The sequence below is a fragment of the Corvus moneduloides genome, chromosome 4, assembly GCF_009650955.1.
Source record: "Corvus moneduloides isolate bCorMon1 chromosome 4, bCorMon1.pri, whole genome shotgun sequence".
NCBI classification, from domain to species: Eukaryota; Metazoa; Chordata; class Aves; order Passeriformes; family Corvidae; genus Corvus; species Corvus moneduloides.
In genome coordinates this window covers 44,797,124-44,810,468 of record NC_045479.1, presented here as the reverse complement: position 1 = coordinate 44,810,468, position 13,345 = coordinate 44,797,124, and the positions used below count along the sequence as shown (strand labels likewise).

At 38.2% G+C, this 13,345-nt stretch overlaps 1 protein-coding gene across 2 annotated transcripts in view; it reads right to left on the bottom strand.

Annotated features, from left to right (window-relative positions):
* Window positions 1-13,345, bottom strand: part of NELL2 (neural EGFL like 2) — a 147,582-nt gene that overhangs the window by 35,788 nt on the left and 98,449 nt on the right. For both annotated transcript variants that reach the window (XM_032106575.1, XM_032106576.1), the window contains exons 14-15: window positions 4,506-4,628; window positions 1,912-2,007 (exon numbers count right to left, since the gene is read on the bottom strand). In XM_032106575.1, the coding sequence (XP_031962466.1) occupies window positions 1,912-2,007; window positions 4,506-4,628 (219 nt within the window). The remainder of the gene's footprint in view (window positions 1-1,911; window positions 2,008-4,505; window positions 4,629-13,345) is intronic.

Here is a 13,345-nt window from a genome sequence, read left to right as displayed (position 1 = left end):
TATCCACATGAGGTGACCAGACCTGTACTCCTGTGGCTGACCTCTAGCATTATTTATTTCTACAATAGGAAAAAAATATCATGTTCAACAGAAGTTAAACAGGACAGCTGGTCTTCCCCTCAGAAAACTGACCTATGAAATTGGTTTGGGGCTGGCACATTGGCTCCAAATCATAACACTATCACCAGCTATGTGTTATCAGGTCACCACCATGCTAACCTTATGTTAAACATTGAGATCAGGTATACAGAAAAGCGTAAGATGTAGTCCAAGGCTCTGCCTACCTCTCTATATGTTTCCTGAAGGGCAGGAAGGATGGGAAGTCAGAACAGCAGCTCAGACTCTTTTGAAGGACACTTGGGGCTGAATGCAGTTAATCTGACTTAAGTTATCTTAAGGTACTTGAATTTACTGGATTGGGGACTGAGTGTCCCTGGGTTGTCTGTCCTATAAAGAAGGGAGCACACACAGGACTTCCAGGATCAATTCTGAAAAGCCAGTAAGGTCTCTCTTTGATAGTGGCTATTAATATTGACTATAGGAGACTAAAGCAAATATGCTTCTAGTCTACACACTTCAGATAGGAGTGTAAAACTGCAAAAGACGATTACACACTTTAAAACTATCCATGTTATATTTAGTTGAGAACAGGAGAGTGGTTCGAGGAGCATATAAGACAACTGCTACTAAAATAAATTAACTGTTTTAATACTTGAGCATTATCTTAGCATACAATTTGTTCCAAGCAGTGTTACAAAGCAGAGACCTTGGTATCCTGTAGTATGGTATTTGCAGTCTGTGAAAGAGTGAGCAGTATTTGAAAACTTGCTCTTTTAACATTTTTTAAGAAATAGATGAGCAATTAGGATGCTGCTTTTCACACAGCATCCCTCATGGACTCTGTGGTAATACTTGCTCAAATACAGAAGAATGAAAACAACCACATTTCTCACCTCTCAAACAGACCAGATAATACAGAATTCAGACTGGTCTGTGTTTTTCATTAAACTGGATATGTTTACAAGTCAGATGAAAGCAATACTTGCTCAAATGACCTCCTTTCCACTCCTTGGAAGATTTATTGAAGGCAATATAGAACAGCAACAATAGTCAATCATAGGTGGCAGACTGCCCTTTTATTAGGCGTACAGAAGCCAATTAATCTAAGCGAGCTTTCTCCCTTTACCTCCTGGAGGCAAGTATGCTTAGAATGCATTTAAAAATTCTGCAGCAGTAACTAAAGGTGCTGAAGCTATTCATTTGAACTTTGAAAAATTATTTACAGGCACTTGAGATGCTAAGAATTAACGCTCTACATACTCTGCTGGGCAATATAATTTGATTAGATCCAAGACTTAAAAAATAAAGTTCTAAAACAAAGCCTTGTGGTACTGCCATCCTCAGGGGTAGTAGGGAGAGATAAAGGAATGCTTGAGAAAGGAGGTAAAAGCAGTAGGAACACTGAAACCTGCCCTAACACTGAGTTAAGTAAGCTGGGTTATTCACAGGTCTTCAAATAAGGTTGTAAATGAAGGTGGGTTACTGGACCAGGAACACATACACAGCACAGAAGTAATCAGTTACTTGAATTTATTTCCAGATGTCAGATTATCTGTTATTTATATGAGACACCAAAGGTCATTTGAGGTGAAAAGCAAGTCCATAATAATCTTATTAATTATGAAACATCAAAACCCAAGATGTCTTAATTCATGTTCTAATTTTTGCAGTCCATGTGCTTCTAATTAGAATTGCTGTAATATATTCTCTTGGGAAGCATATAAGAAAAGTGAGTAAGTTTTAGTGGCAGCTTCCTCTTTCAGGGCACAAACTTAAATACTTCTTTATTCTTGGATTACTTCAAACATCCTTCTTGGATTATTTTCATCGTAAATTAAGTTATAATCTTACCAGTCTCACAGCTGGGCCCAGTGAAGCCTTGTGGGCAGGCACACACATTGGAAGCAATACAGGCTCCTCCGTTCCTACACCCATCTTTGCAAAATGCTGCAAAATGCAAAATCACAATATATGGGTACAAGAATTACACTTGGCAATCCCGCAGATGGACGCAGTCCGCTAGCAGGCTGGCACAGAATGCCGTCCGTGCAGCACTGAGTGCAGAGACTGCCTTCTCCTAAGGATAGAGCTCACAAAGAGATGGTTTATGGCCCCCCTGCCTCACTGGCCAGATGGGCTGACAAGCTACAGAAGGAGATTAGAGTAAATCATCTGAAGACAACAGGTCCCATATGTGCTCCTTTGCATGCACTGGGAAGAAGTGAAAGACAACATTTTCCCTTGGAACAGAATCTTCCTAGGGCAGTGCTGGTCTGTTCTGCTTCCCAAAGGCCTGAGCATAACAGGCACAACTGAATATTAAACTGTCTGGCTACCTCAGCCCTTTATTAAGTAATTTAATAGAAACAATAAAAATACTAATTTTGTCTCAAGGGATCCTGAAGAACTTCAAAACTTTTAGCATTTACAACTTAAAGTCAGTCCTTGGGTTTGCTCTTTGGCACGCTGCAGTCTGAGAATCTGCGCTTACATATTTTGGTGCAGCCTTCTCCACGAGTGTACGCTTTAAAGAGCCATTTCTGTGGACCCAGAAATGCAACCAGCTCTGATTGAAAACCAGTAGCTGTTAGCTGCTCTAACTGCATCTGCAATATAGAATTGGAAATGCTCTGGCCAGAAGAAACTGTAGGTGAAACTAGGCAGATCGAAGTTATAACCAACACAAAGAGTTGTTTCAGGGCACTGGCCTAGCCCTGCACTTGTAACCAGCCAGAGATGCCAGGCTTTGGTTTGCAGCTGCTCTGTGTAACAGCAACACTGATGAGGTCTTATGGCTCATCTGAGAGAAAACTGTCACAGATTTGAGCTATCCAGCTCTCAGTTTTGAGACACCAGCCTTGTGGTGTGAGACCATTGTCACTGAGACATCCAAGTTTCCTGATCCAGGAGTACACGGTGCACAGGAGTGCAGCTGGCAGCGCAGTGCATGAAAAGCTGCCAAAGGCACAGGGGCAAGAGGCGTATCTAGCTGTCTTTGAAGGATACTGGCACCCAAGCCAGGACTGCAGAGAAGTGCATTTCTCAGATTTGAATACACAGGCTTAGAGCCTTCTCCTGCATACTGTCTTCTCAGTATTGAGGAGGGAGGGAGGGAGGGGATGCACTTTTCTTTCACAGTGGAGCCAGGTGCCCTCTGAAATGTCAGATCTGCAGTCAGAGCTCTTATTCAGAAGAGATGAACACAGTGCTGTAGGGTTATGCACCTTCTCTTTGACCCAAAGAAACCTCAATCACCTCTTTGTAGCTGACTCACCTCCAGTAGATGATTTTGGGACTACTCCCAAGCACAGAAAAGGACTGAGCTGTGCAGACAGAGCTCTCTTCTGACAGGAGATGCTTTGGGTTTGAACCTCATCAGGATAAGACTTTCTTCTCATTCCCCAGAGAAGAGAGCCCAACAAAAAAGGACATATTTGCTGACATGTCTCCCTCTACCTATGCGTTTGACTGGAAGAGAACCAGGCTGCCATGTTTTACAAAGAACTTGTCTTTGGAATACATAGAAAAATTGTATTGTTAATCAGGTGATGGAATAACTAGTGCTAAGACATTAATCGGACTTAGCAATTAAAGAAATTCTGTGTTACTTAGATTTGGCAACACACAGCAGCAGAAGGCATCTATGTGACATTATCAGTGTTAACTCTGGACCCTTAGATTCTGACATCTCAGAGATCAAGAGCACCGAGGCACAACTTCAAGAAAGATTGGGTATGATATTTCTGCATCTGTCCCACTTCTCACATCTGAGCTCATTCCCCCACAGCTACACTGCTTTTATTTTCAAGCACTCTCTAAATCCAGTGCTCAGAGCTTGAGAACTTCCAAGAATTTGGGCCCAACTACCAAGTATCATTTCTTTTGATGCGAAATGCAACAGAAATAAAAGCAGCATTGTACCTGTGGGAAAACATCTTTCTAAGACTAGAAATTTAAGTTCTAATGTTTAGCATTGAATCAGAGTATTAGAAAACATGACACCTCACTTGTGGTGAAAGTTTTGTGTGTCCATGTCTATTGCTTTTCTCACTCACGATAAAAAGACATACCAAACAATTTTTAGTTCAATCCAAGTAAAATAGCAGGTCATTGATCATGGACAACATAAATCTGACAATATTTTCACAGACATAACTTTGTTGGTAACTGTAAGCTTCCTTGAATGGTATAGCATATATAGAAACTGCTGACACAAAAACCAAAACATAACAACTGCGAATTTTAGAGCCTACTATCTATGTATGCATCATCCTCAAATTACTGCAAACTGCCAAATGTAAAGTCAGTGTATATATGCCTGTGCAGATCATATAGGTGCAGGACTCAAGTGTGTAGCCTGGCTTTTTGTCTGTCTTGTTCAAGGCACATGACCAGAATTGCATCAGCTGTGACAGAGCATCTCATTCAGGTTTCCAGCAGCTTACCTTTGCAGATGGTACCATTTCCCGTGTAACCCGGCTTGCAGACGCAGTTGTGCCCACCCACAGTGTTGAAACAGAGTGCATTTTCATCACAGTTGTGCTGGTTTGTTACACATTCGTCATGCTCTGAAAAGGGAAACAAGAATGGGATGGTCCTGAATTTTTAAAACCACAACAAAATAAGAGCTTCGCATAGGTTTCCATACTAAAAAGAGAGAAACACAGTAGTATTTACTGGCAATAGGGCTGGCTATGTGAACATGTAACCATGGGATAGCCAGGGTATCTATTTTTAGCACATACTAGTATGTGATAACTGCACTGCAGCATAATTCCACTTTCATTAACAGAGAGCCACCATCATTACACTTTCAATGTGGGCTACAGTGTTCTCATAAACATTTGCCAAAAAGCTGGCTAGCACGCTGAAAATCCATATGCTACTTCTACAGTATAATTTATTCATGCGGGTTTATTTTATGCGGGATTCTTAGAGTTTCCTTCGGAAAGCTGACTAATGGTGCGAGACGCACGCTCCAAACTGCAAAAGACAAGGTTAGCAGAAGGCAGGTCTTCAAAGTGCAGCCCGTGTTTTCCCTCCCTTCAGCCCATACAAAGCGCTTTATTTAGATGAAATAAATAACCTGAACACAGAGGTTTGCCTGCTTTTCAAGGGACTTTTTATCATGGCATTTCCTAGCACTGGAGTGTGATGGATGAGACTCCTCAGTCTGGTGACTAGGACATACTAGGAAATATCCCTTTTGGGAATAAATTAACAGTCTGCAAAATGTGATTTTGTGCTGACTTGAAATGCACTACTTAATCTGAAAAAAAAAAAAAGGCATTGCTTAAGTGTTTAGTCTACAGAACATTTTAATGTTTTAGTTTGTGATTTTTAAGAAATGGTAAATGAATCTTAAAATACGATGCCCTAAAGTATAATTTCAAAACACATGAAAAGCTCTATTATTTGCAAAATGCAATATCTTAGTCTGTAGGTGTCAAAATAAAATGCTTCCATCTTCTGGAAATATTCCTTGCATTTTTGTTAAATCAACAGTATTCGTCTATCCATATATAATTTCAGAGCCCTGAAATTTAAATTTCAGGAAAACCAGCTGTCTCGGGAACATAAAGACATTGAATTTTAATCAGCACACATGGACTAACCTGCATGTGAGGTTTTCACAGTTATCATTCTGCCCAGGTTTTAGCGAATTTTATTAGTGCAGCTTAGGTCAGTTCTGGCTATTTAGCACAAGTCTTAAATCTGGAATCAGATGCTCTTTCTTCCCCCATTTTGAGGGGAAAGACTGCTCTTTATAAATAATGTCTGCACATACCCCACAGAGTTGTCGAGAAAATTAATTTCTTAACATTTGCAAATCACTATGGAAATGTTCAACTTGCTGTTTCAATAGTGGCCATAAACTGTAGGAGTATAAACCTGGCAGAACGGCACATATCCAATCCATCAGTAGAGGTAAATTTTCCTCTAGTAATGGCAGGGACTTGTTTTAAATGGGGAAATATTCACCTCAATGTAGCTAATAAATTTTAAATGCTACACAATTTAGTTTTATTTTGGTGGGTTTGCTGTTTGTTCGGGATTTTAATAATATTAACCTCATATCCCTCTTCTAAACAAAGACTTATGTGTCTCTTGTATGACCAATCATGCTCTCCTCAACCCTCATTGGATGCAGTAGAGCACAGGCTGCAGGCCTCTGCCCTCCAGCATGAGATTTAATTACTTTGTTCTCAGCATGAATAACTAAAATTGTTATTGTTCACCAAATGATCCAGCCCCTCTAAAATCCATTTAATATTTGACTCTGACCTCCTAACATAGGGAAATCTCTTATGCTGGCTGAAACAATATTTATGTGAAACCACTCCATAATAGAAAAATAAAGACCATGCAAATTAGGTTAAAAAGTATAATCTGTATTGTAACAGTATCCTGGCTTTCTTATTTTGTGTTAATATTATGATACTAGTTAAATATGTTTTTTATTAAAATGTTAATTATATATTATCTTGTAATTTTTAAAAAACACACAAGAGGAAAATAACTATGGAAATGTGTGAAACATATTCAGCAGGCTAAAATATCTTGCAAAGCCGTTATCTTGGTTTCTCAGAAGGAAGGGTCCCTACAACAATACATCACACTGGTAAACTCAGCTTAAATAACTGAATTTGACAAATGAAGTATTATCCTCAAAGAGAAAGCATAGTCATCCATCCTATGCCCTAGGAATGCAGAAGCATCCCTGGCATGTACAGCAGCTCTTATCGAAGAAAAAGAATGTATTAGAGGACAGCAGGTGATCACAGACTGCCACAGCAAGAGGAAGGGCTCAGTGTGTGTGTCTGGAGCAGCTCTGAAAGCCCACTAAGGTTTGCAAGCCCAGAGCCTTGAAGACCATCTGCACAGATGTACGTCCTTTGTATAAAAAGATGACTGCCACACTTGAGTGTGCCTTCCTAACATTTACTTTTCTGGGGGTAAGAAAAACTACTGAGTCTTTCAAGATGGATTTTTTCTTAAAGCATGCAGTATCAGTAAAATTAACTTTCCATCAGCTAAATAACAGGACTTGGGTGCAAAGGCAATATGCCTGGTATTGCACTCTATGTAAGCTTTGGGGTTTCTTATCCTCCTGTAAGAAAGTTCATGGAGATGCTTCTCTAGAAACAGCCATCACTACTTCTTCTGTGGTTATATGCTCAAACTTTAGGTCTACTTTTATTGAAATCATGTATTAGTGACTCATGAAAAATTCATGGTCTCATAAATGATTCTTGAAGTTTACTTGTCGTTTTTAGGAGGAAAACGTTTCAGAGTTAGGAGGAAATTTGTGATTCAATTAAAGGAGAAGAGATTTTTAAATTATAGGAATGCAAAAAAAACCAGCAAAAAAATGGATCAGTGTGTTTTACAATCCATCTAGATTTGTTTCTCTGTATCATCTGATCTTAGCTTCAATAACACAATTAAAACCATTTAAACATAGTGTTTCTTCATATTGCTTCTTAGAGTGACACCTAACAGAGCAGACAGCTTACACTTCTTTCATGGACTGATTACATGGTAATCTACATGTGAAAAAATCCTGTACCTAAACCATGTCACTACATCTACTCTTTCAGCACTTGGCACACTATCCACACCAATTTAAAGAGACCATCAGAAACAGGTTTTTCACTAGTAATAACAAGATAGACTGTTCAGCTTTATTAAAACAGAAATACTTCTTATTAATAAAAAGGGTGGTGTTCTGTTCACAATTCTTCATTAACTCATGCTTATCATTTTGGTTTCTTTTTTTAATCAAACACTTGGAAAGTCACCTTAAAAGAAAATGGAGAAAATTGCAGAACCTGAGTTGATCAATCTTAAACAACAAATCAGAAACTGCAGAAGCAGACAGGACCATGCATTACAAAAAAGCAAAAAAGCAATTTATAAAAGAATCATTGAAAGAGAACCTGCAATATGGTTTTTAAGTTCAAAAACCAGTTTAGAAACATTATTTGCTAATGGCAAAACTTTATTTCTCAAGGCCATATATTTCAAATATCTTTAAAAATCATGTGACACATTTAATGGAAGTTCTATACTTATTTCACTGCACACCAAAATGAAGATGGGAACAGGCCAGGTACAATAGTATTACAGAGGCAAAGAAATAAAAATTATTTTTGCTTAGAAATTTTAATGATTAACCAACCTGAAATTGCATAAACATCTTGTAGAAAGACCAAATGCACTGGTTTCAATGATGACTTCTAAAGCTTTATTATCTGATATATCTAAATTCCATTTTGCACTGTTCAGGACTTATGCTCAACAGTGTTAAAATTCATAAAATCTGTGTTCTGGGAACCAAATTAAGTTTTAAATACTCTATTTATATTGACTAAACTATCTCTGGAATGAGATCTTTCTAGATAGAGAAAAAATTTTAACTCCAGAATTTGCTATTGCTCCATGGTAATAACAACAGTAACTGTAAGTGCATATGAATGTCTCGTTAAGTAGTTCTTTTGCCAGAGACAACGTAAAAAGGCAAAAATTACGTGATGATGCAACTGATTTACTTAAGCATGTTTGCGTGTGCAAATACATAATATAATACACACAAATATATATATATAAAAATATATATATACAAATACATACATACAAATATATATATAAATATATATATACAAATACATATATACATACATACCTATATATAGGCACATACAGTAAAGGTGAAGAACTTTATTTTATTTTGGTTAATTTTGAAATACTATAGAATATTCCATATTGCTTGCTGGGGAAAAACTTTACTTCAGGAGGGTACCTAGGGTGAAGTACTGCACCCTACGAGGTGAGACTGATGGCATAAACTGATCAGGACCCACTAGATGCTGTAATGTATCTCAATGCAATGACAGCTGGGGATCTGTCTTACTAAATTTGTTATCTGTGCAGAGATTCTTGCTGAACTTAGTAAAATTTAACATGCTGACCACAAGGTGTGGCAGCTGCCTCCTCATTAGCACTTTGCAACGTAAGTCCCTGTCCTTCCTACTGTCTATTCTGTGATTAAAAATAAATGTATCGCATTTCCCACATGCATACTGCAAGCTTTCCCAGTATTTTCCTTGTATATGCAAATTCTTCAAAGGTCTAAGAAAAAAAGTAAATAATCATAATCCAATCCAATAGCAAATAGGAATGATGACTGAGTTGCATCACTTACTTAGGGATAAAAATATTATGCTGGCAGTTTTCCTGAACCATCATTACCAACACTGGAAAATAAGAGCTGAGATCATGTTTAAGGTGCAGAAATGCATAAAACTTCCCAAAAATATAAATAAGATACATTCGTGCAATTGTAATCTTGTAACATGATGCAACAGCTATTCACTGCTGAGTGAAGAACTTGTGAACCAGGATGAAATTAAAATAATTTAAATAAAGAGAATGTATTACGTAATTTTCCCTTTTGATCCCTCTGCATTCAAGAATTGAAATTACTTTGGCCTTCTGTCTCCTTCCCATTGATTCGGTACAGAACTACAGAACCATGGTGACCAGCTGACCATCTGATGTGGCAGTGAAAACAAATACGAGTTACTTGAATTATCAATGCCAACATACTTAAATGCCCACTTACAGTTGATCTTGACTACAAGGGGTTTTTTCCCCCACCTACAGTTCATGTACGAGACAAAAATTAGTAGCAATTACATGTGTAATATGGAAGACTTATTCCATTAAGATCATTGAGAAATGACAGATGGTTAATTTCTTTAAGACTTCACATTAACTCATTTAAACTCTAATTGGCAGTTAATTTAAGTCTCAGTATATGCACACTATTTTTAAAGAGCAAATGCTGTAAATTTATTGAACTATTTGCTGGAAGGTGTCCAAAGAAGGGCATTGAAACTGCTGAAGGGACCAGAGAACAAGTCTTATGAGGAGTGTCTGAGGGAATTGGAATTGTTTAGCCTGGAGAAAAGGAGGCCTGGGGAGGACCTTCTCTACAATTACCTGACAGGAGGTTGTAGACAGGTGAGGCCTCAGTCTCATCTCCAAAGTAACAGGCAATAGGAGAAGAGAAACTGACCTCAAGTTGTACCATGGGAGGTTTAGATTAGATATTAGGAAAATATTCCTCACTGTAAGGGCTGTCAAGCACTGGAACAGGCTGCCCAGTGAAGTGTTTGAGTAACCATCCCTGGAGGTATTTAAAAGACATGCACGTATATGTGGCATGTAGGGACATAGTTCAGTGGTGGACTTGGCAGTGCTGGGTTGGACTTGATGATCTTAAAGGTCTTTTCCAACCTAAAGGAGTCTATGATTTTATATTTTCCATGTATTTATGTTAAAATTTTTGATTGATATTCCCGAATTTATTTTTTTCTATAGCTATTTCTTAATTTAAAAGCAAACAGAACCTGTGTTTTAATTACTCATAGAGTTACCATAACACTGTTTACTCTGAGTTAATGCTCAAGTCATTAATTATTAATGACCACCAGCATCTGTCTTCAGTTCAAAGCTGGGGACACCAAAAGCCAGGTCTACAAGAGTTTGTTCCCTGCTAGTCCTGTTACTTGATTAATTTTTATCTTCATCCACTCCCATATATCCATGCTGTTCTTGGTCCTCATTTTCTAATTCTTTCTTCAGTGCAGTCATAAATGACAATTTCTGTAAAGCAGCTGCTTGCTCCCTCCCCCAGCAGGATCAGGGAGAGAATCAGAAGGGCAAAAGCCCAAAACTCATGGTTTGAGATAAAGACAGTTTAATAGGGAAAGCAAAGGCTACACACACAAGCAGAGCAAAACAAAGAATTAATTCACTGCTTTGCAATGCCAAGCAGGTGTTCAGCCAGCTCCAGGAGAGCAGGGGCCCATTACATGTAGTGGCTACTGGAGAAGTCAAACTCCATCACTCCAAATGTCCCCCTCCCTCCTCCTTCCCCCACCGTATATACAGAGCATGATGTCACATGGTCTGGAATCTCCCTTTGGTCAGTTTGGGTCACCTGTCCAGGCTGTGGCTCCTCCCAACCTCCCAGGCACCCCCAGTCTCCTCCCCAGTGTGTCAGTAAGAAAGCAGGACGGCCATGGCTCTGTGTAAGCCCTGCTCAGCAAGAACAGAAACATCTCTGTATTATCAACCCTGTGTTCAGCACAAATCCAAAACACAGCCACTTACTAGCACTGTGAAGACAATTAACTCGGCCGCAGCCAAACCCAGCACACCTATGTTCAGAACTTTCCTACTTTTTTCTTTTAATTATGTAGAAAATAAAAATAGCTCTGGCATGTGCATATTCTATTCTCAAGGTCTGTTTTAGAGATCATCCTGCTTTCTGAGATGCTGTTTCTGTTGGCAATAGCTTAGTCCATTGTTGTTCTTCAGGGAGAACAGCTGCCATTAACTCATCCAGATCTCTTTTCTCTCTTCCAGCTATTAGCTTATATACTTATTCTGTATTTGGTCTTAATATAATAAAAAAGGAAAAATAATGCAACTGTAAGGAAACCTTAGGAAGAAAATCCACTTGGGGATACATCCAAAATCCAGTGTTCCTTTTCACATCCATATGAAAAAACAAAGCTCCAGAACTGCATCCTAGTTATACTACTAGGAAGACATAAAAGGGAATCTATATTACTGGTGATTACTGATGTAGGATTAAAAGTAACTGAAAAAACAAGCAGTCACTCTCCTCACATCTGCCTGTGAGGCCAGGAGGGTTCTGGAGAAAGCTCCAAGTTGGCTGCAGCTCTGACAAGACTCAAACAGATGCAGACTGAGCTGAACTTTTGGAACTGGTGTAATTTGTTTCACAAAAGAAACAAATCATGACACTGTATGTGAGGATGAAATCCATCCCTAAAATACCTCACATTTCCAATCATGACTTTTTTTTTTCTTTCTAGGAGAGCCAAAACTCTTAATGTGTGCATGCTCTTTACTAAGGCAGGTAACGCAAGAAAGATACTGGGACCAAAAGTATGTAGAGGAATACTGCATGTTTATATGCAAATATAACTTCCAAAAATATAAGACATTCTAATTCTAGTTAATGCTAGTTTTTCAAAAACTTACTCTAAAAAGATCTTCCTCTACAGCTCTTCATCAAATCATTTAAACTTTGTTAAACTAAGATTCATTATCCTCAAAATGTGTTTTATAATTTCTGATTTCATGGAATAATACATATTTTTACAAAATAACTCCTCTCATGGAGGCTTCTATTGCAACATTAACCAGTGTTAATTCATGCAACATCCTGTGAATTTTTATACTTTTCAACCAGTTAGGCAGAGTAAATATATTGAAGAATATTTTGCCTGACAGCTGAAGTTAAAAAAGCTTTCATTTATCTCCCCTTTCTGTCACGTCTGCCATTTTCTATACTCCCTCTTGAATAGAAAATTTTAAGGGAAGGATTTTCTAAACCATTTAGCAGAGACCTAACTGTTTTTCCTGAAGGAACATCTGTAACTCCCACCAATTTCAATGGCAGGACTGTAGCATAAATGCAAAATTACTTTGAAAATCCCACCTTAGATTTCAGTCTAGACCTTGACAAGGACTCATCACCCACTTATTTTTTGCCTTAATTCAAACTGATCTCTTAATATCTTTTACCAGGGACACTTTAAAATGAGGTTTCTTTCTTTTAAAAGGTATTTCATTGTGTACACTTTCTAGACTTTCTCCACAGAGTCATCTGGTTTTTTATCTCTTTTTTTTTTTTTTTTTAATCTAGCCAGATGCACTATTTATTCCTAGGTAAATCTTACTTAATTCCAACTTTTATTGTATACAAAGCCTCCCAGACACTTACGATAAACTGATGCTTTCAAAATCTTCTATTATGTTGTCAAAAGTGATAGTGATAGCAAATTCTGCATCTTTAGTGGTGCTCCCTACTTCACTGCTAGTAGAATAGCCAGACTAGAGCTGCAAATATGTTTTCCTCAGCCAACTGAAAAATGTTTATTTTAGTTCTTCTCCTAATTCCAACCCTTTTTATTTACCGTTTCCTTACTAAAAGGCTCCATGTTATAACAAGTCTGCCACCAGCAACAGATACCCATTGGGTGTTTGGCCTCCCTCCCATGCATATTTCTGTTACACAAATAAAAGCTGTGAAGTAACCTGACTGCTGTTGAGGCTGGTAACTTGCTGCCTGTTCTCATATTGCACTAGTAACAACTTAGAGATTACCCACATGACCAAAAGGCTCCCTAAAAACACCTCTGAAGACTTTCTCAGCACAAAGTTAACAGAAGGTGGATAAGCA